The sequence below is a fragment of the Theropithecus gelada genome, chromosome 16 (genome assembly GCF_003255815.1).
Source record: "Theropithecus gelada isolate Dixy chromosome 16, Tgel_1.0, whole genome shotgun sequence".
Taxonomy (NCBI): Eukaryota; Metazoa; Chordata; class Mammalia; order Primates; family Cercopithecidae; genus Theropithecus; species Theropithecus gelada.
In genome coordinates, this window is record NC_037684.1 from 22,642,000 (window position 1) to 22,668,489 (window position 26,490).

General features: G+C 40.5%; 1 protein-coding gene across 5 annotated transcripts in view; it reads left to right on the forward strand.

Annotated features, from left to right (window-relative positions):
- SPAG9 (sperm associated antigen 9) overlaps positions 1-26,490 on the forward strand; it is a 161,974-nt gene that overhangs the window by 37,565 nt on the left and 97,919 nt on the right. For all 5 annotated transcript variants that reach the window (XM_025361326.1, XM_025361328.1, XM_025361327.1 and 2 more), the window contains exons 2-3: positions 2,497-2,617; positions 25,360-25,430. In XM_025361326.1, coding sequence (XP_025217111.1) covers positions 2,497-2,617; positions 25,360-25,430 — 192 coding nt within the window. The remainder of the gene's footprint in view (positions 1-2,496; positions 2,618-25,359; positions 25,431-26,490) is intronic.

A 26,490-nucleotide genomic window follows, 5' to 3' on the forward strand; every position in this document is an offset into this window, starting at 1 on the left:
GTAGGAAGAGAAATAGGAGATGATGTCAAAGAAGTAAGAGAATGGTGGAAGCATATTGTGTAGATCCTTAGAGGCTATGGTAAAGAATGTAAACCACTAGAGCGTTTTGAGCAGCGGAGTAAATTGTTTTTACTTTTTTTTTTTTTTTTTGAGACAGAGTTTTGCTCTTTTTGCCCAGGCTGGAGTGCAATGGCATGATCTCGGCTCACCTCAACCTCTGCCTCCCGAGTTCAAGCAATTCTCCTGCCTCAGCCTGCCAAGTAGCTGGGATTACAGGCATGCACCACCAGGCCCGGCTAATTTTGTATTTTTAGTAGAGATGGGGTTTCTCCATGTTGGTCAGGCTGGTCTCGAACTCCTGACCTAGGTGATCAGCCTGCCTCGGCCTCCCAGAGTGCTGAGATTATAAGCGTGAGCCACCGCTCCTGGCCTACTTTCTTTCCTTTTTTTTTTTTTTTGAGAGGGGGTCTTGTTCTGTCGCCCAGGCTGAAGTGCAGTGGCGCGATCTCAGCTTACTGTAACCTCTGTCTTCTGGGTTCGAGCGATTCTCCTGCCTCAGCCTCCCCAGTAACTGGGATTACAGGAGTCTGCCACCACGCCCAGCTAATGTTTATTATTTTATTTATTTTTATTGAGACGGAGTCTCGCTCTGTCACCCAGGCTGGAGTGCAGTGGCGTGATCTAGGCTCACTGCAAGCTCCGCCTCCGGGGTTCCTGCCATTCTCCTGCCTCAGCCTCCTGAGTAGCTGGGACTGGGCACCTGCCACCACGCCTGGCTAATGTTTTTGTATTTTTAGTAGAGACGGGGATTTCACCATGTTAGCCAGGATGGTCTTGATCTCCTGACCTCTTGATCTGCCCACCTCGGCCTCCCAGAGTGCTGGGATTACAGGCGTGAGCCACCACGCCCGGCCTCACCTATCTAATTTTTCTATTTTTTAGTAGAGACCGAATTTCACCATGTTGGCCAGGCTGGCTGACTTTCTTTTTAAAGAATCCTCCTAGATCCTCTAGAATATATTGTAGAGGGTAAGGTGGAAGTAAGGAGACTAATTAGGAGACTTTCACTGTTGCAGTAATCCAGGTATTAGATGATGGTGGCACACACCAGGATGGTGGTGGAAATGATGAAAAGCGGTCAGATCTGTAGGTAGATTTGCTGATGGATTGGATATGTGAGGTACTAGAGAAACAGAAGAGTCAAAGCTGACTCCAGTGTTTTGGTCCTGAGCAACTGACCACAATAATTTAATGAGCTAGAGAAGACCAGGAGAGGAGCAAGTTTTCATATGCTCAGTTTAAGATACTTTTTTTTTTTTTTGAGATAAGAGTCTTGCTCTGTAGCCCAGGCTGGAGTGCAGTGACACAATCTCAGCTCACTGCAACCTCTACCTCCCGGGTCTCGGTTCAAGCAGTTCTCCTGCCTCAGCCTCCCAATTAGCTGGGATTACAGGAACGCGCTACCATGCCCAGCTAATTTTTGTACTTTTAGTGGAGACAGTGTTTCAGCATGTTGGCCAGACTGGTCTTGAACTCCTGACCTCGTGATCTGCTCACCTTGGCCTCCCAAAGTGCTAGGATTACAGGCGTGAGCCACCATGCCCAGCCTTAAGATGCTTTTTAGACATCCAATTGAAGTTGTCTAGTAGGCAGTTGGACATACAAATCTGGAATTCAGGTCTGGGCTAGAGATAGAAATTTGGAAGTTGTCAGCATGTAGTTTATACTTAAAGCCATGAAACTGGATGCGATCACTAGGGAATAAGTGTAAACAAGGAAGAGAAGATGTGTCCCAGGACAGAGTGAGAAGTTGGGGAGAAAAGGTGGTGCTACCAAAGAAGACCAAGAACCAGCAGCAAACAAGAAAATATCCTGGTAGCCAAATTAAAAAAAAAAAAAGTTTTAAGGAGAGAGCAATCACTTACTTGTCAGATGTTGCTGATACAACAATCAAGATGAAGACCGAGATTTAATGATTGCACTTAGTGTTACTGTAGTTGATGAGAACAGGTTTGGTAAGTTAGATTTGAGTGGTGCAGTTATTCCTAGAACACGTCCTTTTCTTAGGAATTTAAACTCCATGGTTCAGGTGAATCTATGACTGTTAATCACACAACCATTTAACAAATATTTATTGAGTATTCCATCATTCTTTTGTTCTCTGTTGTACATGTTATAGATTTTTTAATTGTCTGCAAATCAAGATGCATATGCAAGTATACAAAAGAGTTTATATATTTGTAGGAAGATATGTATTTATATGGAATGCCTATAATATGAAGTGGAAACACCTTAATTATTTTATTTTTTTTCTTCTATATTTGGGAGCTTTTTAAAACTTAATTTTTATAGAAAAACTAAAAATCAACCCAAGTTCATAATTCTGAGATCTAAGTAGTTGATACCTAATTGTGATTATTGATTTCAAGAAATATAGGAGTTGAAAATGTAACGTTTAATTTCTCTGATGAAATTTATATTTTTCTTCTTTATTAGAAATTCATTGAATTTGAAGACTCTCAAGAACAGGAAAAAAAGGACTTACAGACCCGAGTGGAATCTTTAGAATCTCAAACAAGACAACTTGAGCTCAAAGCAAAAAACTATGCTGACCAGAGTAAGTAAAACATTTCTTCTCATAAGTACACTAAAGACTGGGCTCGGCTAGGCGTGGTGGCTCATGCCTGTAATCCCAGCACTTTGGGAGGCCAAGGTGGGAGGATCACTTGAGGTCAGGAGTTCAAGACCAGCCTGGTCAACATGGTGAAACCCCATCTCTACTAAAAATACAAAAATTAGCTGGGCATGGTTGTGCGCACCTGTAATCCCAGCTACTTGGGAGGCTGAGGCATGAGAACCATTTGAACCTGGGAGGCGGAGGCTGCAGTGAGCCAGGATGGTGCCACTGGACTCCAGCCTGAGCAACAGAATGAAACTGTGTTCCCCCACCCCACCCCCGCCAAAAAAAAAAAGAGTGGGCTCTAATGGTGCAATGACTCATCCTGAAATTTGACTAAGGTTCTAAATACAAACTTGGAATTGTCATCCCAGACTGGAGTGAGACCTAGGAACTAGGGTTAGTTCTTGTTTATTCACATTTTCACATGGTGCCCATGTATGCAGAAGTGACTAAACCTATCAGACTCAACTTCTTCAGTTTAGCTCTCAGCCTTTGTTTGCAGGTAACGTTATGCTGTAATCATTATGCAAGTGTGTGCGTGTGGATCATTTCCTCTAATTTTGAGCAAGTACACGAAGTTCCATTTTTTCTGTTTTGCTTTGAAATGTAAAAATGTAAGATAAACTTTGAAGTATGTATTTAAAAATGACCTAAGCATGTAATTAGATACTAGAGAAAAAGTACTGAATCCTCTTTTTTGCTCCTTTTTAATGGAAAAGTGGGGCCATTTGGGGGAACAGAACTTCGTTTTTCAGAATCATTTTATTTTTAATATAATTGCATGTTTTCTTGGTTTTTAAAATTATTGTTTCAAACCTCAAGGATGATTTTCCCCTTTTGGCTAATAAAAACAGACCTAATTAAGTCAAAATTAGAAAAAAAAAAGGTGAGAAACTTTATGGCCTATTTTCATGTCTGATGTAGGTAAGCAGACAGTTCTCTGCCTTTCTCTCCCAGCATTGTAAACTTTCAGAATCCTAGGGAGCAAAGGATGGCCAGGTAGCTACTCTATCCACATTACTCATTAAGACTACATAGTGACACCAGCTATAAAGGTACAGCCATTCATGATGGAAAGCCTTTGCCAGCAGTCTTGGAGCATGTGTGAGAACTGACTGTTCTCTCTCTAGTACTCTGGAAAGACGGAATAGAGCTAAATTAAAACCACTAGAAATCTGGAGTTCAAGTGTTCTGGAATTCAAGGAGAGCTCAAGTGGCTATTAAGCAGATGTCCTAGAAGAGGGCCAATGGATGTTTGGTAACAGAAGCCAACTTTAGCGAGACAAAATGAGCCATGTGTCATGCTTTGTGTTTTTAGACTTGTGGATACCCAGAGTTGTTGGATACCTTTGTTAACATTGAATACATTGAGTGACTTCTGTGATTTCTTCCACAGAAATTTGAGGTTGCCTGGGTGTGGTGGCTCACAGCTGTAATCCCAACACTTTGGGAGGTGAAGGTGGGAGGATTGCTTGAGCCTTGGAGTTTGAGACTAGCCTGAGCAGGATAGCGAGATCGTGTCTTTATGATAAAAAAAAAAATTAAGAAAACGAGGCCAGGCGCGATGATTCACACTTGTAATCCCAGCACTTTGGGAGGCTGAGGCGTGCAGATTGCTTGAGCTCAGGGGTTCGAGACCAGCCTGGACAACATGGTGAAACCCCATCTCTTATCAAAAATACAAAAATTAGGCCGGGCGTGGTGGCTCAAGCCTGTAATCCCAGCACTTTGGGAGGCCGAGGCGGGTGGATCACGAGGTCAGGAGATCGAGACCATCCTGGCTAACATGGTGAAACCCCGTCTCTACTAAAAATACAAAAAACTAGCCGGGCGTGGTGGTGGGCGCCTGTAGTCCCAGCTACTCGGAGGCTGAGGCAGGAGAATGGCGTGAACCTGGGAGGCGGAGCTTGCAGTGAGCCGAGATCGCGCCACTGCACTCCAGCCTGGGTGACACAGCGCGAGACTCCGTCTCAAAAAAAAAAAAAAAAAAAAATACAAAAATTAGCTGGGTGTGGTGGTGCACACTTGTAGTCCCAGCTATTTGAGAGGCTGAGGTGGGAGGATCGCTTGAGCTTGGGAGGTGGAGGTTGCAGTGAGCTGAGATTGCGCCACTACACTCCAGGCTGAGTGAGACCCTGTCTCAAAAGAAGAAAAAAATTTGAAGTCTTAGAGCACTGCATGATGTGACTCCACAGGGCATCCACTAATAGATATAGCACTGGAGTCGCATTACTATAAGTACCACTCATCTGGAGAAATGGTCTTGTGGCAATTGCAAGCTTTTGGTACATTTCAAGAGTTGAGCCTTTTCTGTTCAAGAAAGAAAATTTAACTATTGAATGTAATATTTAAATCCTAATTTGATTGTACTTTTTTAAAGATAGAGACAAGGCCAGGCATGGTGGCTCACGCCTGTAATCTCAGCACTTTGGGAGGCTGAGGCGGGCGAATCACCTGAGGTCAGGAGTTTGAGACCAGCCTTACCAACATGGAGAAACCCTGTCTCTACTAAAAATACAAAATTAGCTGGGCATGGTGGCACATGCGTGTAATCCCAGCTACTCTGGAGGCTGAGGCTGGAGAATCACTTGACCCTGGGAGGCGGAGGTTGCGGTGAGCCAAGATCACACCATTGCACTCGGCCTGGGCGACAAGAGCGAAGCTCTGTCTTAGATAGATAGATAGATAGATAGATAGATAGATAGATAGATAGATAGATAGATAGAGATAGATAGATAGATAGATAGATAGATAGATAGATAGATAGATAGATAGATAGACAGACACAGACAGACAGAGACAAGATCTCATTATGTTGCCCAGGCTGGTCTTACACTTCTGGGCTCCAAGGTGCTGGGATTTCAGACATGAACCACTGTGCCTGGCCTGAAGGGATTAGATAATATTTTAGAACCAAACACTAAAGGCACAGTTGACAGACTCAGCCTACCTTTCATTGTTTTACGTATTAAGTTTTCTTGTTGATATCTGTAGGGTACCAAGTTTTCTTTCTGTTTTTTTGTTTTGTTTTGTTTTGTTTTGTTTGAGACGGAGTCTTGTTCTATCACCCAGGCTGGAGTGCAGTGGTGTGATCTTGGCTCATTGCAACCTCCGCCCCCTGGGGTCAAGCGATTCTCCTGCCTCAGCCTGCCAAGTAGCTGGGACTACAGGCATGCGCCACTATGCCTGGCTAATTTTTGTATTTTTAGTAGCGATGGCATTTCACCATGTTGGCCAGGCTTGTCTCAAACTCCCAACCTCAGGTGATCCACCTGCCTCAGCCTCCCAAAGTACTGGGATTACAGGCGTGAGCCACCGTGCCCAGCCTGGGTACCAAGTTTTCAATAAGAAATTATTATTATTTATTGAAACTGGATCTCAGTCTGTCAATCTGTCTAACGTGCAGTGGCAGGATCTCCGCTCACCGTGACTTATGCTTCCTGGGCTCAATCGATCCTCTAGCCTCAGCCTCCTGAGTAGCTGGGACTACGGTCATAAGCCACCATGCCTGGCTCATTTTTGTATTATTTGTAGAGATAGGGTTTCACTATGTTGTCCAGGCTGGTCTTGAACTCCTGAGCTCAAAGCAGTCCACCTGCCTCAGCCTCCCAAAGTGCTGGCATTATAGGCATAAGCCACCTTGCCCAGCCTGAAAAAAAATTTTTTTTTCTTTTTCTTTTTCTTTTTTTCTTTTCGAAATGGAGTCTTGCTCTGTCGCCCAGGCTGGAGTGCAGTGGTGCGATCTCGGCTCACTGCAACCTCCGCCTCCCAGGTTCAAGTGATTCTCCTGCCTCAGCCTCCCGAGTAGCTGGGATTACAGGCACCTGCCGTCACCCCCAGCTAATTTTTTGTATTTTTAGTAGAGACGGAGTTTCACTGTGTTAGCCAGAATGGTCTTGATCTCCTGACTTCATGATCCACCCACTCGGCCTCCCAAAGTGCTGGATCTTTTTCTTTTTTTCTTAGAGACAGAGTCTGGCTCTGTCTCCCAGACTGGAGTACAGTGACACGATCATAGCTGACTGCATCCTCAAACTCCCAGGCTCAAGTGATCCTCCCACCTCAGCCTCCCAAATAGCTGGAACTACAGGCATAAGCCACCATGCCTAGTTAATTTTAAAATTTTTTGTAGAGACCAGGTTTTGTTATGTTGTTCAGGCTCGTCTCGAACTCCTGGTCTCAAGTGATCCTTGCACCTTAGCCCCCCAAAGTGCTGGGATTACGGGTGTAAGCTACTGTGCTCGACCAGAATTGCTTTTTTGACTTAGAAAGGAATTCCTTGTCTAAAATCCTTTTATGCATTAAGTACTTGTCTTCTGTGATTAGAGGAAGAATTACCTTGTACTTGAAATTGCATTTTTGATATCAAAGTACCTTTAAAATGTCTCACACTCAAAAAAGCAGAAGATAGTGCTTTTTTTCACAAAAGTATCTAAGTGGAGTGAATGACTATTTCACATATATTAGCCCTTTTATTACTCAATTTAAAAAATCTGTTTCCTGATCCTTTCTAGTAAATGTAAACAAAATATAGTGGTTTCTTTTCTTTTCTTTTTCTTTTTCTTTTTTGAGATGGAGTCTGGCTTTTTTGCCCAGGCTGGAGTGCAATGGCATGATCTTGGCTCACTGCAACCTCCACCTCCCAGGTTCAAGCGATTTTCCTGCCTCAGCCTCCCGAGTATCTGGAATTACAGGCACCTGTCATTATGCCTGGCTAATTTTTGTGTATTTGTAGAGACGGGGTTTCACCATGTTGGCCAGGCTGGTCTTGAACTCCTGACGTCAGTTGATCCACCTGCCCTGGACTCCCAAAGTGCTGGAATTATAGGCATGAACCACTGTGACCGGCCTAGTGGTTTCTTAATTAAGGGAGGTAATCAATTTAGGAGACTATTTGAGTATGTCAGTTTTTTTTTTTTTTCATTGCCCCAGATTTGTTATCCAGTCCAGAGAGTCATACCTTTTTTGGAATTGTCATATTCTGTGGTATCCGTCTTCTCATTCCTCTCTCCAAAAGCATTAATTATGTTTTCCATTTTAATTCGAAGACTTTATAAAAATTAGATCATTTAAAAATAATTGACAATACTCTAGGGAAGGGAGGAAGAAATTCTTTATCAAGTATTAGATGTGATCTTGAGCTTAATTTGATCTAAAAACTTTATTTTTGTTATGAATATATTATCCTCCAAAGAATTTCTCCTCCTGGGAGTCTGCTGTTCCATTCCGAAATAAAGCTTACTGTATAAAGAACAATTAAGGAACTTACAAACTGTGGTTAATCAAAATTGACCATTCAGATGCACAAAGTTGATAACACAAAATCTTTTTCCATGAACTGAGTCATTTTTTGAGCTGGACTCTTGTTCTGTTGCCCAGACTGGAGTGCAATGGCACCATCTCGGCTCACTGCAACCTCTCCCTCCCGGGTTCAAGCAATTCTCCTGCCTCAGCCTCCTGAGTAGCTGGGATTACAGGCATGTACTACCACACTCTGCTAATTTTTGTATTTTTAGTAGAGATGGGGTTTCACCATATTGGCCAGGCTGGTCTCGAGCTCCTGACCTTGTGATCTGCCCACCTTGGCCTCCCAAAGTGTTGGGATTTCATGCGTGAGCCACCGCGCCTGGCCTGAGTCATCTTTTATTAATTAATGCTTTGGAACTTACTCACTTCTCCTGTTTTTGAGATCTTGCAGTCTTTTTCTCTTTTCTAGCAAATTGTTTTCCTTTCTCTTCTTCTGTTTTTTTTTCTAAGCCTTAACTGGTGTAATATGAATTCTAAGTATATCTTAAATTTTCTTCGTAGTTTTTATTTTACCACACTTAAACATTCCCCCAGTTTTTCTGGGGGGAAATTATTTGACTGTTTTAAATTATTTGACTGTTTTTTCACTTTACCACCGTAGTGTTTTTTTTTTTTTTTTAATCTCCAATATGAATCAAAACTTCTTATTTTTAATTTAAAATATTACTTATTTCTTAATTTTTTTGAGACATTCCAGCTCTGTTGCCCAGGCTAGCATGCAGTGGTAGGATCATGGCTCACTGTAGCCTCAACCTCCCAGGCTCAAGCAGTACTCTCACCTCATCCCTGAGTAGCTGTGACTACAAGCACATGCCACCACACGTGGCCAATTTTTTTTTTTTTTTTTTGAGATGGAGTCTTGCTCTGTCGTGCCAGCTGGAGTGCAGTGGTGCTATCTTGGCTCACTGCAAGCTCCGCCTCCCGGGTTCACACCATTCTCCTGCTTCAGTCTCCCGAGTAGCTGGGACTACAGGCGCCCGCCACCACGCCTGGCTAATTTTTACATTTTTTTAAAGTAGAGATGGGGTTTCACCATGTTAGCCAGGCTGGTCTCGAACTCCTGACCTCAGGTGATCTGCCCACCTCGGCCTCCCAAAGTGCTGGGATTACGTTCATGAGCCACTGTGCCCGGCCAAATTTTTGTATTTTTTGTAGAGCCAAGGTTTTGCCATGTTGTCCAGGCTGGTCTCAAACTCATAGACTCAACAATCTGCCCACTTTGATCTCCCACATGTTGGGATTACAGGCATTAACCACTGCGCATAGTCTAAAAACTTCTTAGTTTTTAAAAAGGTGATGTAGGAAGTCATCTTGAAGTGTCATTAGTTCCCTATACTATTGGAAAACCAAGATTGGGAATGAGTGCTTTTTTTTTTTTTTTTTTTTTTTTTTTTGAGACGGAGTCTCGCTCTGTCGCCCGGGCTGTAGTGCAGTGGCCAGATCTCAGCTCACTGCAAGCTCCGCCTCCCAGGTTCACGCCATTTTCCTGGGTTCATGCCATTCTCCTGCCTCAGCCTCCCAAGTAGCTGGGATTACAGGCGCCCGCCACCTCGCCCGGCTAGTTTTTTGTATTTTTTAGTAGAGATGGGGTTTCACCGTATTAGTGAGGATGGTCTCGATCTCCTGACCTCGTGATCCACCCGTCTCGGCCTCCCAAAGTGCTGGGATTACAGGCTTGAGCCACCGCGCCCGGCCGGGAATGAGTGCTTTTTAAAAGACGAAAACAAATTTAAATAGATGTTATGTCAGGAATTCATTAATTCTTGTTTGGTGTAATAGAAAACAGATGATCTGGGCTATCTAATCTTAATATAACTGAATTTTTTTTTTTTTTTTTTTTTTGAGACAGAGTCTTGCTCTGTCACCCAGGCTGGAGTGCAGTGGCGCAATCTCAGCTCGCTGCAACTTCTGCCTCTCAGGTTCAAGCGATTCTTTCTGCCTCAGCTTGTTGAGTAGCTGGGACTTCAGGTGTGTGCCACCACACCTGGCTAATTTTTGTATTTTAGTAGAGATGGGGTTTCACCCCTATTGACCAGGCTGGTCTTGAACTCCTGACCTCAGGTGATACGCCCGCCTTGGCCTCCCAAAGTGCTGGGATTACAGGCGTGAAGCAGCACACCCAGCCTGATTTTTTGTTTTTTAAATAAAATATGAGACTAGGCCCAGTGGCTCACAGCTGTAATCCCAACACTTTGGGAGGCCGAGGTGAGTGGATCACTTGAGGTCAGGAGTTCAAGATCTGTCTGGCCAACATGGGGAAACCCATCTCTACTAAAAATACAAAAATTAGCTGGGCATGGTGGCGCTTGCCTGTAATACCAGCTACTTGGAAGACTGAGGCAGGAAAATGCTTGAACCTGGGAGGCGGAGGTTGCAGTGAGCCAAAATTGAGCCACTGCCCTCCAGCCTGGGCAACAAAGCAAGACTCCATCTAAAACAAAAAAAATATGAATTTTGTGATAAAGTAAATGGAACCCAACATTTATTTTAAAATAAACATTTATTTAGGGCCACTGAGATGACTGTTGGCAGTATCTGTAGTGGGAGGAGAGGTGGATACAGTTTTTTTGCTGAGTGCCATTTGTTTGAGTGCTGGATGATAACTAACTGTACCTTTTCTAGTTTTTGTGTTTATATTTGTACAGTGTGTTAGTGTCTTTAATTTTAAAAGACTGAGTTTGTCAATTCTCATGAACGTATTTTAGGGCACATATCCCTTTTAAAAAATAGCCACAATGAAAATTCAAGTTCTGCTCTAAAGACTACTTCCTTTGTTAAAAGGGGAAATTTTGGTTAAAGTTATTTGCTATTTGAGAAGCAAGAAAAGGTAAAGAAATAGGAACTGAATTAAAAGATACACTTTACAGCTTTTGACAGTGTGGAATCTATCACGTTGCATGATTTAACAATGTTGAGAAGTTGAGTCTATAATACATTTTTAAACAATTTTTGATCATGTTTGATTTTGGAGATTTCTGATTACTTTTCAAAATCTAAACCAATATAAGAAATATTTTTTACTTTTTCCAACATGAATAAAGGATTTTTTAAAATGCTGTATATTATTCCTTATCTAGGAGTAGCAATAATACTTCCTGTTAATTAATATGAACCTTAAGGAAGAGTCTGTAATCGATATTGTGTGGAATAAGGAAGTTGTGAATTGAGAAAGCCTTGTTGGCACTTTTCAAGTGTGTAAGGAGTGTAATCAACTTTGCCGTTCATAGTGTGACAGTAATAGGTCTTTGTCAGAAAGTACTTTTTATATTCATTGTCTCTGTTGTGTGTTGTGTATTTCTATCTTGTACGCCAAGTATTATCTAAAATTTGAGTCAAGCAAGTATAGATATTTTAATACAGTTGAAAATATTAAACTAGTCCAGTATGCCTAGCATTCTGCCTAGGTATGGTTGTGGTACACAAGAGTATAATATGGTCCTTGTGGTCAAAGAAATCGTAGTTTGGTGTGGGGAGGAAGGGGAAGATTATGTATATGGCCTACTAGTCTTTTTTCCCTATATATTATGTTTTTATATCATTGCAGTTAGAATGTATATTTAATTCGTATCTTTTCCTTAACATTATCGTAAGTATTTTTCCTTGTTGTATAATCTTTATTATTATTTTTTATGTCCACATAAATTCACCATCCAGAAGCTATGCCATCTATTAACAATTTTTGTTTTCCCTGAGGACTATGCTTTAGTTTTTCCTCTAATGAGAATTATTTAATGGCCACTGCATTTTTTACCATGGCAACCCAGAAACAGAACAAATGTTGAAATGCAACCATAACAACTAGTTTGAACCTTACCTGGTTGGCATATTTAAATTGTTTTTTTTCTTGATCCACGTTTTATACATGTATAATGAATATATTATGCTCTATTGTAAGCTATCTCAAATCCTTTGTGGAATGAAGAGGTGACTCGGTAAAATAAATGTAAGAAACTTAAAATACAAAAACCAAAAACTTCTGTTGGTTGGTTGGTCATTTTTCCTGGTATACTGAATCATATTGCAGTAAATATTTTTTTACATCTGTAAGTTTTCCCTTCTGTTGGTAGTTTTCTTAGAATATATTTAAGGAAGTAGGTCAAGGAACTTTAGTGGTTCTTGGCATATAATAGTTTGGCCACTTCTAATGTGAATAGAATTGGAGAAGTAAGGGTTAGTAGCAAATTCCATTTTGCTTGTCGTAACGTATGAATTTGTTTTTTTTTTTTTTTTTTTTTTTTTTGAGACGCAGTCTCGCGCTGTGTCACCCAGGCTGGAGTGCAGTGGCGCAATCTCGGCTCACTGCAAGCTCCGCCTCCCAGGTTCACGCCATTCTCCTGCCTCAGCCTCCGAGTAGCTGGGACTACAGGCGCCCACCACCACGCCCGGCTAGTTTTTTGTATTTTTAGTAGAGACGGGGTTTCACCATGTTAGCCAGGATGGTCTCGATCTCCTGACCTCGTGATCCACCCGCCTCGGCCTCCCAAAGTGCTGGGATTACAGGCTTGAGCCACCGCGCCCGGCCCGTAACGTATGAATTTGAACCATTATTTACAACATATTAGCACACACAGCTGATATAGAATCATCTATTATTTGGTTCTCTCTTAGGAAGCTTGTGTTACCCTCAGGCTTCTTGAATTTACAAGTTATTTTTCCCTGAGTATAGAGCCATTGCCTTTTGTGGAGAAGATGAAAAGATTTAGATGACAGTGAATTTTTTTTTTTTTTTTTTTTTTTTTTGAGTGGGTACTTCTTAATTTGGTGGCTATGTTTTTGGGGGGAGTACAGTTTTTTGTTTTTTTTTTTTATTTAAGAGATGGGGGTCTAATTCCTGTGTTTAAGCGATCCTCCCACCTCAGCCCTCCTGAGTAGCTGAGATTACAGGCGCATGCCACTACACCCATGGCTATTATATTTAGACTCTTCTTTAATTCTGCCCTTCCTTCTTTTAAATGAAAATTCATTTTTTTGAATTAAATGGAAAAATGTTGTTGGCACTGAAGTCAAATGTATTAGATCCTTATACTCTGATGTTTCTACCCTTTTCGTCCCCCATATAAGATTCCTTTGCTTTTTACATCTTGTATCAAGATCTTAGTCTAATAAAATACCTTCAGGCCTTCACTTTGAAACATTAGTATGGGAAGGAAAACACTTCTTATTTCTTGGTCATAAGAATAAACACTCCACTAGTTAGAAAGTTGGGGGAGATATTAACATAAACAATAATGTAATTTTTATTTTAAAGGAATAAATGGCTTAAAACAGACCTTCAACACAAGGTGGTTGACAGATTAAGAGTTTTCACAGCACATAAACCATTTTAAAGTTGCCAGGTGTCATTTCATGTCAAAGTTAATATTTGAGAGAGCCTAAATATTTTCTGTCACTGTTTTTCAAATCACCTAAAAAAATACGTTCAGGCTTGTACAAAACTTTATCAGATCCTTTACTGTGCTTCATGATTAGCAATGAATGTTAGTATTTTGGAAAAATTGAATAATACTGTAATAGGACACTCTTTCCATTTTAGTTCTATCTCAATAGGCAATTCCTTCTATATAATTTTAAGAATGATAAAAGTAGATTACAATGATTTTATATATATATATATTTTAATGATCATATGTATTTGTGTTGAAAGTATTTTTTAATGAGGCAGCTTTAGGAGTTTGAATTATATCTTTTGGTTTTAAAAGAATGACTAGGAAGTTAATTACTTAGAAAGCTACTTTTAGTCTGTTTAATCAGAATCTAGTTTTTTGCAATATTAAGAATATATGTTTAATAAACAATATATAGCAGCTCTTTCTTATTTAGAGTCTCCATATGAGTGGGAAATTAGAAAATTAGGCACAAGATAGTTTTTGCAAACACTAACATTACTTCTGCTTCATTAGGTAATACTTGTGGTCTTTAGCTGTTTTATGTTTTATTATCTGTATTTGGGCTCTTTGATTTTTGTAGTCTAGTGTTGTCTATTGAGAACCTTAAAGTTGTAATTTATAATTAATATCTAGAACTAAAGGTATCAGAAAATTAAGTTTATGAGTAAGAGTTAAAGGATGTTTGGTGATTTGCTTAGAGAACAGGGAAAATATGAATAATTTGATTATTCCTTCAAACATATAAAGAGATGGGTAAGGAGTATAGCAAGCTGTTTGTCTGTTATTTTGGAAGATAAAGTGAGAGAAAATGAATTTTTTGGCTTTGGTTGGTCATGAGGAAGTATTTCTTGGCCATGAGGGTGATACACAGGAATATGTGCAGAGGTAAAGCGTGGACTGTCCCTACATAGAGACTTCAAGTAGGAGAAGCATCAACTTTGTTGTGGATGGCTTAGATAACATCTTCAAGACAGGGATCTGTCGGATCACTAGAAGTTTCTACCGCTGGAATTCTTTGAAGTTATCCTACTCTGTTTTGAGAATATAATCATTGATTCATGGTAGCTTTAAAATATGTATTATTTCACATTGTGTCATTGATTAATAACATATAATACCTGAAAATTTTTTGAAGTTGAGAGACATGGTAAAGGACTTAGTTGGTGAGGAGAGGTTATTACTGTTTTGACGTGGTTGTCTGAGATTTCTTTGCTCTTAAGTCGGCCTTGCTTACCTGTTGGGACTTCCGATGCTAAATTGTTCAAGGAGAAGTTTCTGAAAGACCACATGTCAGTCTTCTGAGGCCCAGCAACAGTTGGACTATCTGCCTTCCAGGAACAGTAAAAACTGATGATTCCTTTTGAGAAGGCAAATAATGAGTTGGATATGGCATTCTAGCAGGTCTGTTTCTCTTTCTTCCCCCCGTAGGCCTATCAGCAGTCTGATGGGGCAGAAGACAACAGAGATGGAAGGTGTTCCAAACTTGGCAAAGGCCATCAATCTCAGGAGGTAAGCTCTGATTTTGAGCCGGCAGAGCAGGTGGCTCTTCCTGCCTTAATCTTATCCTCTTGCTTTTTGGAAAGATGGATAGAAAGAGCGCTCAAAATGAGGCTGAAGTATCTCCATTCATTATTATAAAGGGGAAATTTAGGATTTGTCTTTTGATAGTTCTTTTTTCTTGCCCCCTCACCTTTTTTTCTTTTTAGGTAACATGATTTGCCTTTTTTTTTTTTTTTTAACTCCCCAGGAAATTAGCAGTTTTTAAAATGACAGTTACTTGTCAGTTGTTTTGGGATAGGTAGGATGAACAGAATCTTGTTTATTTCCAGTTAATCTCTACTTGGAGCTAGTTTTGATGAGTAACATGACAAGGATTTAGAATTTTCCCTGAGATCATTTTGAAGTTTAGGTTTACGTGAAACTATTAAACATGAAATGATCTTTTAATATACTTCAAATGGAGTGCAACAATATAGGTATAGGTTAACTTCATGGTACTTGAGGCTTTTGAGGATGTCTATAGTCCTTGCCCAGGTGGACTTTTCTTTCCTGCTTTCTCCTTGCCTTCTGCTTCCTTTACTTTTCCCTTTATCTGATTCCTTAGTGGCATTCGGGACTTTAAAGAAATGGCTCTTCCACGTGTTAAAATGACTTCTCAAAAATGTTTATACTACCTTATGGGACTTAGGCCTTGAGTAAGCTGAGTTCATTGGATATGTTGTTGTACTGAGTTATTGTAAGTATTTTCAGAAAAGAGAGGTTCTGAATTTGTATTATTTGATCTCGGTATATGTGTGTATATTTTCTATGTATTATATGATCAATTATATATGATCTTTGTATTATATGATTTATATTATAAGTACCTACAAAGATAATACTAAAATTTAGAATCGCAGTATAGGTAAAGAAAACATGAAATACAGAAAGTCATAAAACAGTTTCTGTTCAGGTTCTTGCTGTAGGTGTTAGGCAGGAGAGAATATACTACCACAATAGCATTCAGAAAATCATTTATAATAACAGATGTAAACTATCCTTTTTTTTTTTTTTTTTTTTTTGAGACGGGCTCTTGCTGTGTCACCAGGCTGGAGTGCAGTGGCGCAATCTTGGCTCACTGCAGCCCCCACATCCCGGGTTCTAGCGATTCCCCTGCCTCAGCCTCCCTAGTAGGTAGGACTACAGGCGTGTGCCACCATGCCCGGCTAATTTTTTGTATTTTAGTAGGGAGGGGGTTTCACCGTGTTGGCCAGGATGATCTTGATCTCGGGGTTTCACCATATTGACTAGGATGGTCTTGATCTCCTGACCTCATGATCCGCCTGCCTTGGCCTCCCAAAGTGCTGGGATTACAGGCGTGAGCCATGGCACCTGGTCTTTTTTTTTTTTTTTTTAAGACAGAGTCTCACTCCATCACCCAGCCTGGAGTGCAATGGCATGCTCTCGGCTCACTGCAGCCTCCGCTTCCTGGGTTCAAGCAATTCTCCTGTCTCAGCCTCCTGAGTAGCCAAAGTAAACTATTCTTAAAACATAATGGGGACTGGAGGCAATGGCTCACGCCTATAATCTCAGTACTTTGGAAAGCCGAGGAGGGAGGAGTGCTTGAGACCAGGATTTCAAGACCAGCCTGGGCAACATAGTGAGACCTTGTCTCTACAGAAAATAAAAAAATTATCTTGGCCTGGTGGCACACGCCTATAGTGCCAACTGCTTGGGAGGATCACTTGAGCCTGGAGGATTGCTTCAGCCCAGGAAGTGAAGGCTGCAGTGAGCTGTGATTGTGCCATTGCACTCCAGCCTGGGAAACAGAACGAGACCCTGTCTTGAGGGAAAAAAAAAAAAAGCATAATGGGGTAGCATACCTTTGAGAATTTGGATTGCTAACTTTTAAGAGGATTTCAGTACATGTTTATAAGCTGATATATGTTAAGCTAACTGTAGTTGCTATAGCGAACTAGCCACAAAAATTATATATAATGACTCAAATGTTATTTCTTGCTTATGTAAAGTTTAAAAAGTGGATGTTTCAGATAAGTGGGTGGCTTTTGTGGAGACATGGGCATTTTCCACTTTATAGCTTCTAAGTTTGTCTTACCTGCATTAAGTTGGAGGAAGGGTAAAGGGCATGGAGCATGGTGTGTGGAGGGTTTTTACTGGACCAGGTCTAGGAGTAACACACATCACTTTTACTACTACTTGATAGGCTATAACTCAGTCAGAGGCTACCTACAGGGGCTGGGATGGATAGCCTAGCTATTTGTCCAAACAAAAGAAGAAAACTGTTTTGGTTAACATCTGGCCAGTCTTTGCCTCAGCTTAACAGCCTTAGTAGGGGCCATTAGTGTGTTATTTTGCCCAAGTGTTGAGGTGAAGGAATGATTGTACCTAAGGCTTAGCAACCATCTGCCTATTCTTTCTCCTGTGAATTATCTGAGGAAGATACTCATTTCATTAAATGTCCTTCTCTTATAGCATAAATGTTGAGATTTTCTTTTTGATCCCTTACCATTTGACTTTTTTCTTTAAAAAATAGGTTATTAAATTAAGTAATTTCCTCATGCTTGCGTTAAGGGATAGGTTTCAAATGACCCTTTTAAAAATTGAAATCCAGGCTGGGCGTGGTGGTTCGTGCCTGTAATTCTAGCACTTTGGGAGCCAGGAGGATCGCTTGAGCCCAGGAGTTCATAACCAGGCTGGGCAAAAATAGCAAGACACTCTCTCTTTTTAAAAATAAAATTGAAAATTGAAATCTAATTCACATATCATAAAATCCACCATTTTATTTTATGTATTTTTATATATATATATTTTGAGATGGAATTTTGTTCTAGTTGCCCAGGCTGGAGTGCAATGGTGTGAACTTGGCTCACTGCAACCTCCGCCTCCCAGATTCAAGCAATTCTCCCGCCTCAGCCTCCCGAGTAGCTGGGATTACAGGTGCCTGCCACCATGCCCAGCAAATTTTTTTGTGTTTTTAGTAGAGATGGGGTTTCAGCATGTTGGCCAGGCTGGTCTCGAACTCCTGATCTCAGGTGATCCGTCCGCCTCGGCCTCCCAAAGTGTTGGGATTACAGGCGTGAACCACCGCACCCGGCCAAAATTCACCATTTTGAAGTGTACAATTCAGCAGTTTTTAGTACAATTTTCAAGGTTGTACAACCACCACCACTAATTCCAGAACATTTCTATGACCCCAAAAAGAACCACCCCCTCATACCTGTTACACTTACTCCTGCTTTTCTGCTTCCCCTTAGTCCCTGAAAACCACTAATCTAATTTTTGTCTCTATAGATTTGCCTGTTCTGGACATTTCTTTCTTTCTTTTTTTTTTTTTTTTTTTGAGCCGGAGTCTTGCTCTGTCACCCAGACTGGAGTGCAGTGGCGCAATCCTTGGCTCACTGCAAGCTCCCCCTCCCGGATTCAAGGGATTCCTCATGCTTCAGCCTCCTGAGTAGCTGGGACTACAGGCACCCGCCACAACGCCCAGCTAATTTTTTTTTGTTTTGTATTTTTAGTAGAGATGAGGTTTCACTGTGTTAGCCAGGATGATCTCAATCTCCTGACCTCGTGATCCGCCCACCTTGGTCTCCCAAAGTCCTGAGATTACAGGCGTGAGCCACTGTGCCCAGCTGGGACATTTCATAATAATAGACTCATACAATATATGGTCTTTTGTGACTGGCTTCTTTCACCTAGCATAAAGGTTCATTAATGTTGTAGCATGTGTCAAGTACTTCCTTCCTTTTCATAACTGAGTAATATTCTTTTATGGGATACCCTCCACTCCTGTTTCAATTGCCTATATATCCTGCCAGAGCTAGAAACAACCAAAACTCTAACTTTACTATCTGAAAGTCTGTAGTAATATAGTTTTGAAGAGTTGAGTATAATGAACAACCACTTTGGGAAGATATTCCTTGGGTTTCCTCTTGGCATCTTGACTTGTTTAGTTCCTAGTTCATAAATGGGTAAGTAGATAACTTAATGTTTGAACCGTCTTTACAGTGCTGTGGTTGACTACTAGGAGTCGGTAGTATATTAGTCATCTTGTTTTATTTGTATAATTAGCTATCAGTGACACATCTGAATATAACTAAGCAGAATGATAAACCTGTTTGATTTTAATGGGAAAGATAAATGAATTAGTTAAGGGCCTTGAGTAAGTAGACTGAGATGAACAGGCTCTAATTTACTCATCTACTGGAGTGGAGAGAAAGATGGAAGTGGATAATACTTATGCTAGAGGATAATATTTACGTCTAATTTATGTAGATATTTTTACCCTGAGATAATTTGTCTGCTTTTATTTTTTAAAATTCCATTTTATTATTATTATTTATTTATTTGTTTGTTTGTTTATTTTTGAGATGGAGTCTGGCTCTGTCACCCAGGCTGGAGTGCAATGGCACAATCTTGGCTCACTGCAACCTCCGCCTCCCAGGTTTAAGCAGTTCTCATGTCTCAGCCTCCCAAGTAGCTGGGATTACAGGCATGTGCCACCATGTCCGGTTGATTTTTGTTTTTAGTAGAGACAGGATTTCCCCATGTTGGCCAGGCTGGTCTCAAACTCCTGACCTCAGGTGATCCACCCACCTTGGCCTCCCAAAGTGCTGGGATTACAGGTGTGAGCCACCATGCCTGGCCTGCTTTTATTTTAGATGTTGCAAAATTCAGTATTTTGCCTGTTATGTAACAGGTTACAGACAAAATACATTTATATAAAAAGCTGAGACAGAGGTTAATTTAAGTATACTTTATGATTTATTTTGTATCAAAAACTTAGCGAAAAGATAGACGTCATCAGTACACCATTTTTTTTTTTTTTTTTGAGTCTCATCCTGTGGCCCAGGCTGGAGTGCAGTAGCACAGTCTTGGCTCACTGCAACCTCCACCTCCCAGGTTCAAATGATCCTGCTGCCTCAGCCTCCCAAGTAGCTGAGATTACAGGCATGCACCACCATGCCCAGCTAAATTTTTCTGTATTTTTAGTAGAGATGGGGTTTCGCCATTTTGGCCAGGCTGGTCTTGAACTCCTGACCTCAGGAGATACGCCCTCCTCGGCTTCCCAAAGTGCTGGGATTACAGGCATGAGCCACTGCGCCCGACCAGCATACAAGTTTCTAGTATGCAACAGTAGGTTGAAAATACCTTAACATACCACTTTTTGTGCATTAAAAACATGAAATTTTGTGTGTGAAAGAGATGGTAAATGTTTAAGGCCTGTACTTTTAAGACCTTTAGCTCTTATGAAAATAACAGGCATAAACTATGGTAATCTAGACAATGGAATATTAGTCAGTGCTAAAAAGAATTAAACTATTCGTCCAGGAAAAGACGTGGAGTAGGTTGTGTGTAGTGGCTCACGCCTGTAATTCCAGCACTTCGAGAGGCGGAGGCGGGTGGATCTCCTGAGGTCAGGAGTTCGAGACTAGCCTGGCAAACATGGCAAAACCCTGTGTCTACTAAAATACAAAAATTAGCTGGACATCTCGGAAGGCTGAGGCACAAGAATTGCTTGAACCTGGCAGGTGGAGGTTGCAGTGAGCTGAGATCATGCCACTACACTCCAGCCTGGGAGAAAGAGCAAGACTGTGTCTCAAAAACAAAAACAAAAAGATATGGAGGAACCTCAAATGCATATTACTAAGTGAAAGAAGCCAATCTGAAAAGGCTAGGTACTATATGATTCCAACTATACGACATTCTGGAAAAGGCAAAACTATGGAGACAGTGAAAAGATAATTGATTGTCAAGGTTTGGGAGATGGTAGGGAGGATGAACAGGTGGAGCACAGAGGATTTTTAAGGCAGTGAACCTATTTTGTTTGATACTGTAATGGTGGTTACATGTCATATTTTCGTCAAAAGCTGTAGAGTATACAACACCAAGAGTGTACCCTAATGTAACTGATATACTTTGGGTGATAAGCATGTGTCAGTGTAGGGTCATCGATTGTAACAAGTATACCACTCTGATTCTAGATGTTGATGGTAGGGGAGGTTGCCTGTGTAGGGGGTCTGCAAATATGTGGAAATTTTCTGTACTTTCATTCAATTTTGCTGTGACCCTAAAACTGCTCTAAACATGAAGTCTATTAAAAAAAAATTAACAGAAGGGACAAGTCATCTGTAACTCCAGGTAGTTTGCATGTGCTTAATGCCCTTTTTCTGTGATAAATGGTTGCTATTAAATAAAAAAATACAGATGTGTATGTATATTATTTATATGAGGTTAGTAAATACAACCATTTCACCTTTTGAAAGAGATGGTTAGAGAATGGATTGATAGTTTATCAAATGTTATTTTGAGGCAAAAGTAAGACTGTGATGCCAAATGGAAGTAAATTTAGCAAAAAGTAACCCTGATGGGTTAGAAAGCTGTGAATGGAGCCTGAAGGAATTAATGATAGAAATAATTCAAAATGCTTAAGGAGAACAAAATGATTACTAGAACTTTAAGGAATTTTTTTTTTTTTTTTTTTTTTTTTGAGACAGAGTCTCGCTCTGTAGCCCAGGCTGGAGTGCAGTAGCCGGATCTCAGCTCACTGCAAGCTCCGCCTCCCGGGTTCACGCCATTCTCCAGCCTCAGCCTCCCGAGTAGCTGGGACTACAGGCGCCCGCCACCTCGCCCGGCTAGTTTTTTGTATTTCTTAGTAGAGACGGGATTTCACCGTGTTAGCCAGGATGGTTTCGATCTCCTGACCTCGTGATCCACCCGTCTCGGCCTCCCAAAGTGCTGGGATTACAGGCTTGAGCCACCGCGCCCGGCCAGAGACTTTGTCTTTTTATAAAAAAAAAAAAAAAATACTGTATCAAAGCTTCAAGGACATTATCTTGTTCTTTTTTCCTTTGAGACAGTGTTTCCCCTCTGTCGCCCATGCTGGAGTGCTATGATGATGCAATCATGGCTCACTACAACCCCTGCCTCCTGGGCTCAAGCGATTCTCATGCCTCAGCCTCCTGAGTAGCTGGGATTACAGGTGCATGCCATCACGCCTGGCTAATTTTTGTATTTTTGGTAGAGATGGGGTTTTGCCACATTTGCCAGACTAGCCTCAAACTCCTGGCCTCAAGTGATATGCCCACCTCGGCCTCCCAAAGTGCTAGGAGGTCTGCCTGCCTCGGCCTCCCAAAGTGCTGGGATTACAGGCCATGAGCCACTGTACCCAGCCTCGTTCTTCTCTTTTTTTTTCTTTCTTTTCAAGATGGAGTCTGGCTCTGTTACCCAGGCTGGAGTGCAGCGGTGCAATCTCAGCTCACTGCAATCTCCGCCTCCCAGGTTCAAGCAGTTCTCCTACCTCAGCATCCTGAGTGGTTGGGATTACAGGTGCATCCCCCCCGACGCCCAGCTAAGTTTTGTATTTTTAGTAGAGATGGGGTTTCACCATGTTGACCAGGCTGTTCTCGAACTTCTGACCTTGTGATCCGCCCACCTCGGCCTCCCAAAGTGCTGGGATTACAGGCGTGAGCCACCACATTTTCTTTATCCAGTCTGTTCGGTAACATTTTTGTTCTCTCTCTGAGAATGCTAAAGTCAGAGCAACAAAGGTTGTTTGTTATGGTTCCAAATAGTTTGTTTAAATCCCATTCTACTTGAATTCATAGCCGTTGTTGGATAACATAAGAAAGAATGAGTATTCAAGCAGAGGAAAGTGCCTGTGTGAATGGATGCCCATTGTGTTTGAACTGAGGTGGGCTGGGGCTGTACAGACATAAATACATCAGATCACTAACTCCTCCCCAGAGGTAACTACTATCCTGACTTCTAACATTTCAGATTAGTTTTGTGTTATGTCTTTGAATTTTGTATTCGTTTGTTTCTGCTTCTTTCCTTCAACATCATATTTGTGCTATTGGTCTATGATGTTGTATGTGGCAATAATTTGTTTATTCACATTATACAGTATTCCAGTACATGAATATTTATCCATTCTACTCTTGATGGACAGTTGGGTTGTTTTCAGACTGTGCTTCTTTGAACATTGTTTTAAATGCCTTTCAGTGAACAAATACATAGGCTTTCTAGCAATGACATTGTTTTATCATAGGGTTGGCAAACATTCAACTTAATTAAATCTTGTCAAACAGTTTTCAAATTGGGCATACCAAGTTCCGGCGTATGAAACCATATACCACAGTTTATGAAAGTTCCAGGAGTTCCACATCCGTACTAGCACTTGGTGTATTGAGTTTTTCATTGTAGCCATTCAGAAGCATGGTGGTGTTGCATGTTGGTTTTAATGTGCATCTCCCTGACTTGGGTACACGTTTTGCTTGGCAGTTTGATGCCTTTGTGTCAAAGTATCTGTGAATGGGTTGTTTCCGTAAGAACAGAGGAAGTTTTTGTTTGAAGCATACTCCCCTCTGCCCAAAGTGAAATCTTAAAGTAAACTCCAATATACAAAACAGATTAAAAGGCGTATTTGCTGAGAAGCAGTATAGCATGGGAATTGAGAACACAGATTCTGGAGCCAGATTCTGATAGGAATCCTTGCTTTGCCATTTCCTATCTGTGTGACTTTGGGCAAGTTACTTAGCTCCTATTTGCTTCGGTTTCCTCATCTCTACCATGGATGTAATAATAATACTTTTATCATAAGGTTAATGTTAGGCTCAAATAAGTTAGTTTATATGCAGTTCTTAGGACTGTATGGTACATAATAAGCACTTGATATTGTTGGCTGCTGTTAATAGTGGTGGTGTTGGTGATATAAATTTATTTATGAATTTATATCATTAGCTGACAAGAATAATAAGTCTCTACTATTGAGCACAAATTTGAAATTGAGGGTTATGAATGATAGTTGGATTTTATTTTAGCCTCAGCATCCAATTTTTGTTTTTGTTGCACATTATCAATAAAAGAATGATTCAAAAAGATGAACAGTTGAAAATAGGTGTGGTTTGTCCAGTAGTCTCAGAATTCATTTAAGCTTTTAATCAGCTTAAATGACAAGAAGTAATAGAAAGTGTTTATTTTGAAATTATTAAATATCCATAATTTGCTTGGATTTCCTGTTGTTAAATAAAAATCGTAGAATTAAATTTATTTTAAAAATTAATTTATGGTTTTGTCATCTATTATTTTATCACAACACATCTGCATAATAAATTTGCTTATTATCGCTTTCAGCCAAAGGATAAGATGAGCAGCAGATGTACTCAACATTTGCGTGGCATGATAAAATGTGCTCCGTGGGTACTGTAGTGTGTGTTTACTCTGTGGTGCAAATGTAATAAGCCAACGACACATAGGCTTGAATTAGAAACAAATCAAAACAAAGAGAGCTACAGTTTTCCTAATCACATATTTTCAAGATATTTAAACAAATTATGGTAAGTAAAGGTACACAAACCCAAAATGAATTTTCTGGGCAGCAGAAGCTATGTTTTGTTTGGTGTCTGGTGTGTTAATATTAAGAGGCATATAGAACATTCATATATCTGCTGTCAGAGTATTAGTTCATACTAGTTCCTTCTACAGCTGTCCTCCACAGTCACCAGTTGTAGATTACACACAGCCTTGCCTGTTTGCAGCCAGCTGACCCTTAAACCCAGGGAACATTTTCATCTATGCTAAGGCTTTCCAACAGACATACATGAGTACCTTGACAAACTCCTCTAGCACTAGCTTTATTTCTCCCCAGACTGTCTCGCACTGCTCCTTAGCCAAGTATGGGCTCCTCCAGTCTGGCCAGTCTCCCCTCTGCCTCACCACCACCCTCTGCCTCACCACTGGCATGGTTTTGTGTTCTCTTCTCTGTAGTAACAGTGTCAGGAATGCTCTCATTACCTTCTGTCTTGAGTACTGTAATTTCATCCTTTGTGGTTCTGTGTGGATACCACCTCCTCCCTGAATCATTCCTCTTTGCTATCAGTTATTCTTTCCTGTGGAATCCTGTCCTGACATTCTGTACCTCAGGATCTATTAATAAAACTTTTTTTTTTTTTTTTAAATATCCTAAAGTTGTACTCTGTGAGCACTACCTCAAGTCAGTGCCACTCACAAAACCCATCAGTAGAGGGAGCTAAATAAAAGAAGATGAGTCCCTGAAATTGAGAAGACCTGAAGCCAAAAAAGTACTTATAAACAATCAACTTTCACAAACTGCCAGTGCTAAAAAAAAGAGCTTGAGTAGTGTAGGAAATAAATGATTTGGGCCCTAATCCCAGTTTAAAACTTTGATGAGATGATTTGTGTTTTTGAAAGAGTTAATTCTGTATCATGTTAAAAAAAAAACTGTTTAGGGGGATGACCTGATAAATATAGGAATATTAGAGAACCAATCTAATGTATTCCCCTCATCTGAAAGTTTTAATTATTAAGGATGATGAAATGAGGTCACGACTTTGTGAAGACTTGCATATGGAACACTGAGTCTGAAACTTGCTAAGGATTATGGATAGCCCGTTCTAAGTTTAAACATGTACTATTTCAAGTAAATTTCTTATTTTGTTTTGATCAAGTGTATGTATTTAATTTCAGTTAGCAGACTTGAAGAAAGAGAAGCAGAACTGAAGAAGGAATATAATGCATTACATCAAAGACACACTGAGGTGGGTTTCTAGGTTTTTCATTACAATGCTATTATTGAGACAAAGAAATGAACCTTAGAAAACATGTCTTAATTTTTCTTTGAAAATCAGAATTTTTTAAAAAAGAATAATTCTTGGGGATTCTTTCAAGAAAACAGTAAGTTTCATGTGACATTTACCTAGTTACCAAATGTCAACTTTTCTTGTTTTTTTCTGGAATTAGCTTTTCATGTGGTGAATTAGTATGCTGCGGAATAATTTAGTTATTTGAGGCAGCTATAGTACTTGTTTCCTTGGCTGGCTAAGCAAAAACCTATGTGTACATAATGAAGTTTCTGTGATGCTAAGATGAGAGAACTGATTTGTTTTGTTACCAGCTTGGAAATTATGGATTGGTAAGTTATTGGTAAAGGGTTTCTACGTTTGTTTTCCAGTGTAAAGGACTTATTTGCATTAAGCTCATAACAAATAATATAAGCACAAATTATAATGTGTTAAAATAACTCAAAAGTAGGTTTTTTGCATGAGTTTTCAGTATTTTAAATTAACAGTTTCAGCACACAATCTCCTCAAAGGAAATTAGAAAATGTACTTGAGGAGTGAACAGGCAACCTACAGAATGGGAGAAAATTTTTGCAATCTAGTCATCTGATAAAGGGCTAATATCCAGAACCTACAAAGAACTCAAACAAATTTACAAGAAAAAAACAAATAACCCCATCAAAAAGTGGGCAAAGGATATGAACAGACACTTCTCAAAAGAAGACATTTAGGCCGGGCGCGGTGGCTCAAGCCTGTAATCCCAGCACTTTGGGAGGCCGAGGCGGGTGGATCATGAGGTCAGGAGATCGAGACTATCCTGGCTAACATGGTGAAACCCCATCTCTACTAAAAATACAAAAAACTAGCCGGGCGTGGTGGCGGGCGCCTGTAGTCTCAGCTACTTGGGAGGCTGAGGCGGGAGAATGGCGTGAACCCGGGAGGCGGAGCTTGCAGTGAGCCGAGATCACGCCACTGCACTCCAGCCTGGGAGCACAGCGAGACTCCGTCTCAAAAAAAAAAAAAAAAAAAAAAAAAAAGG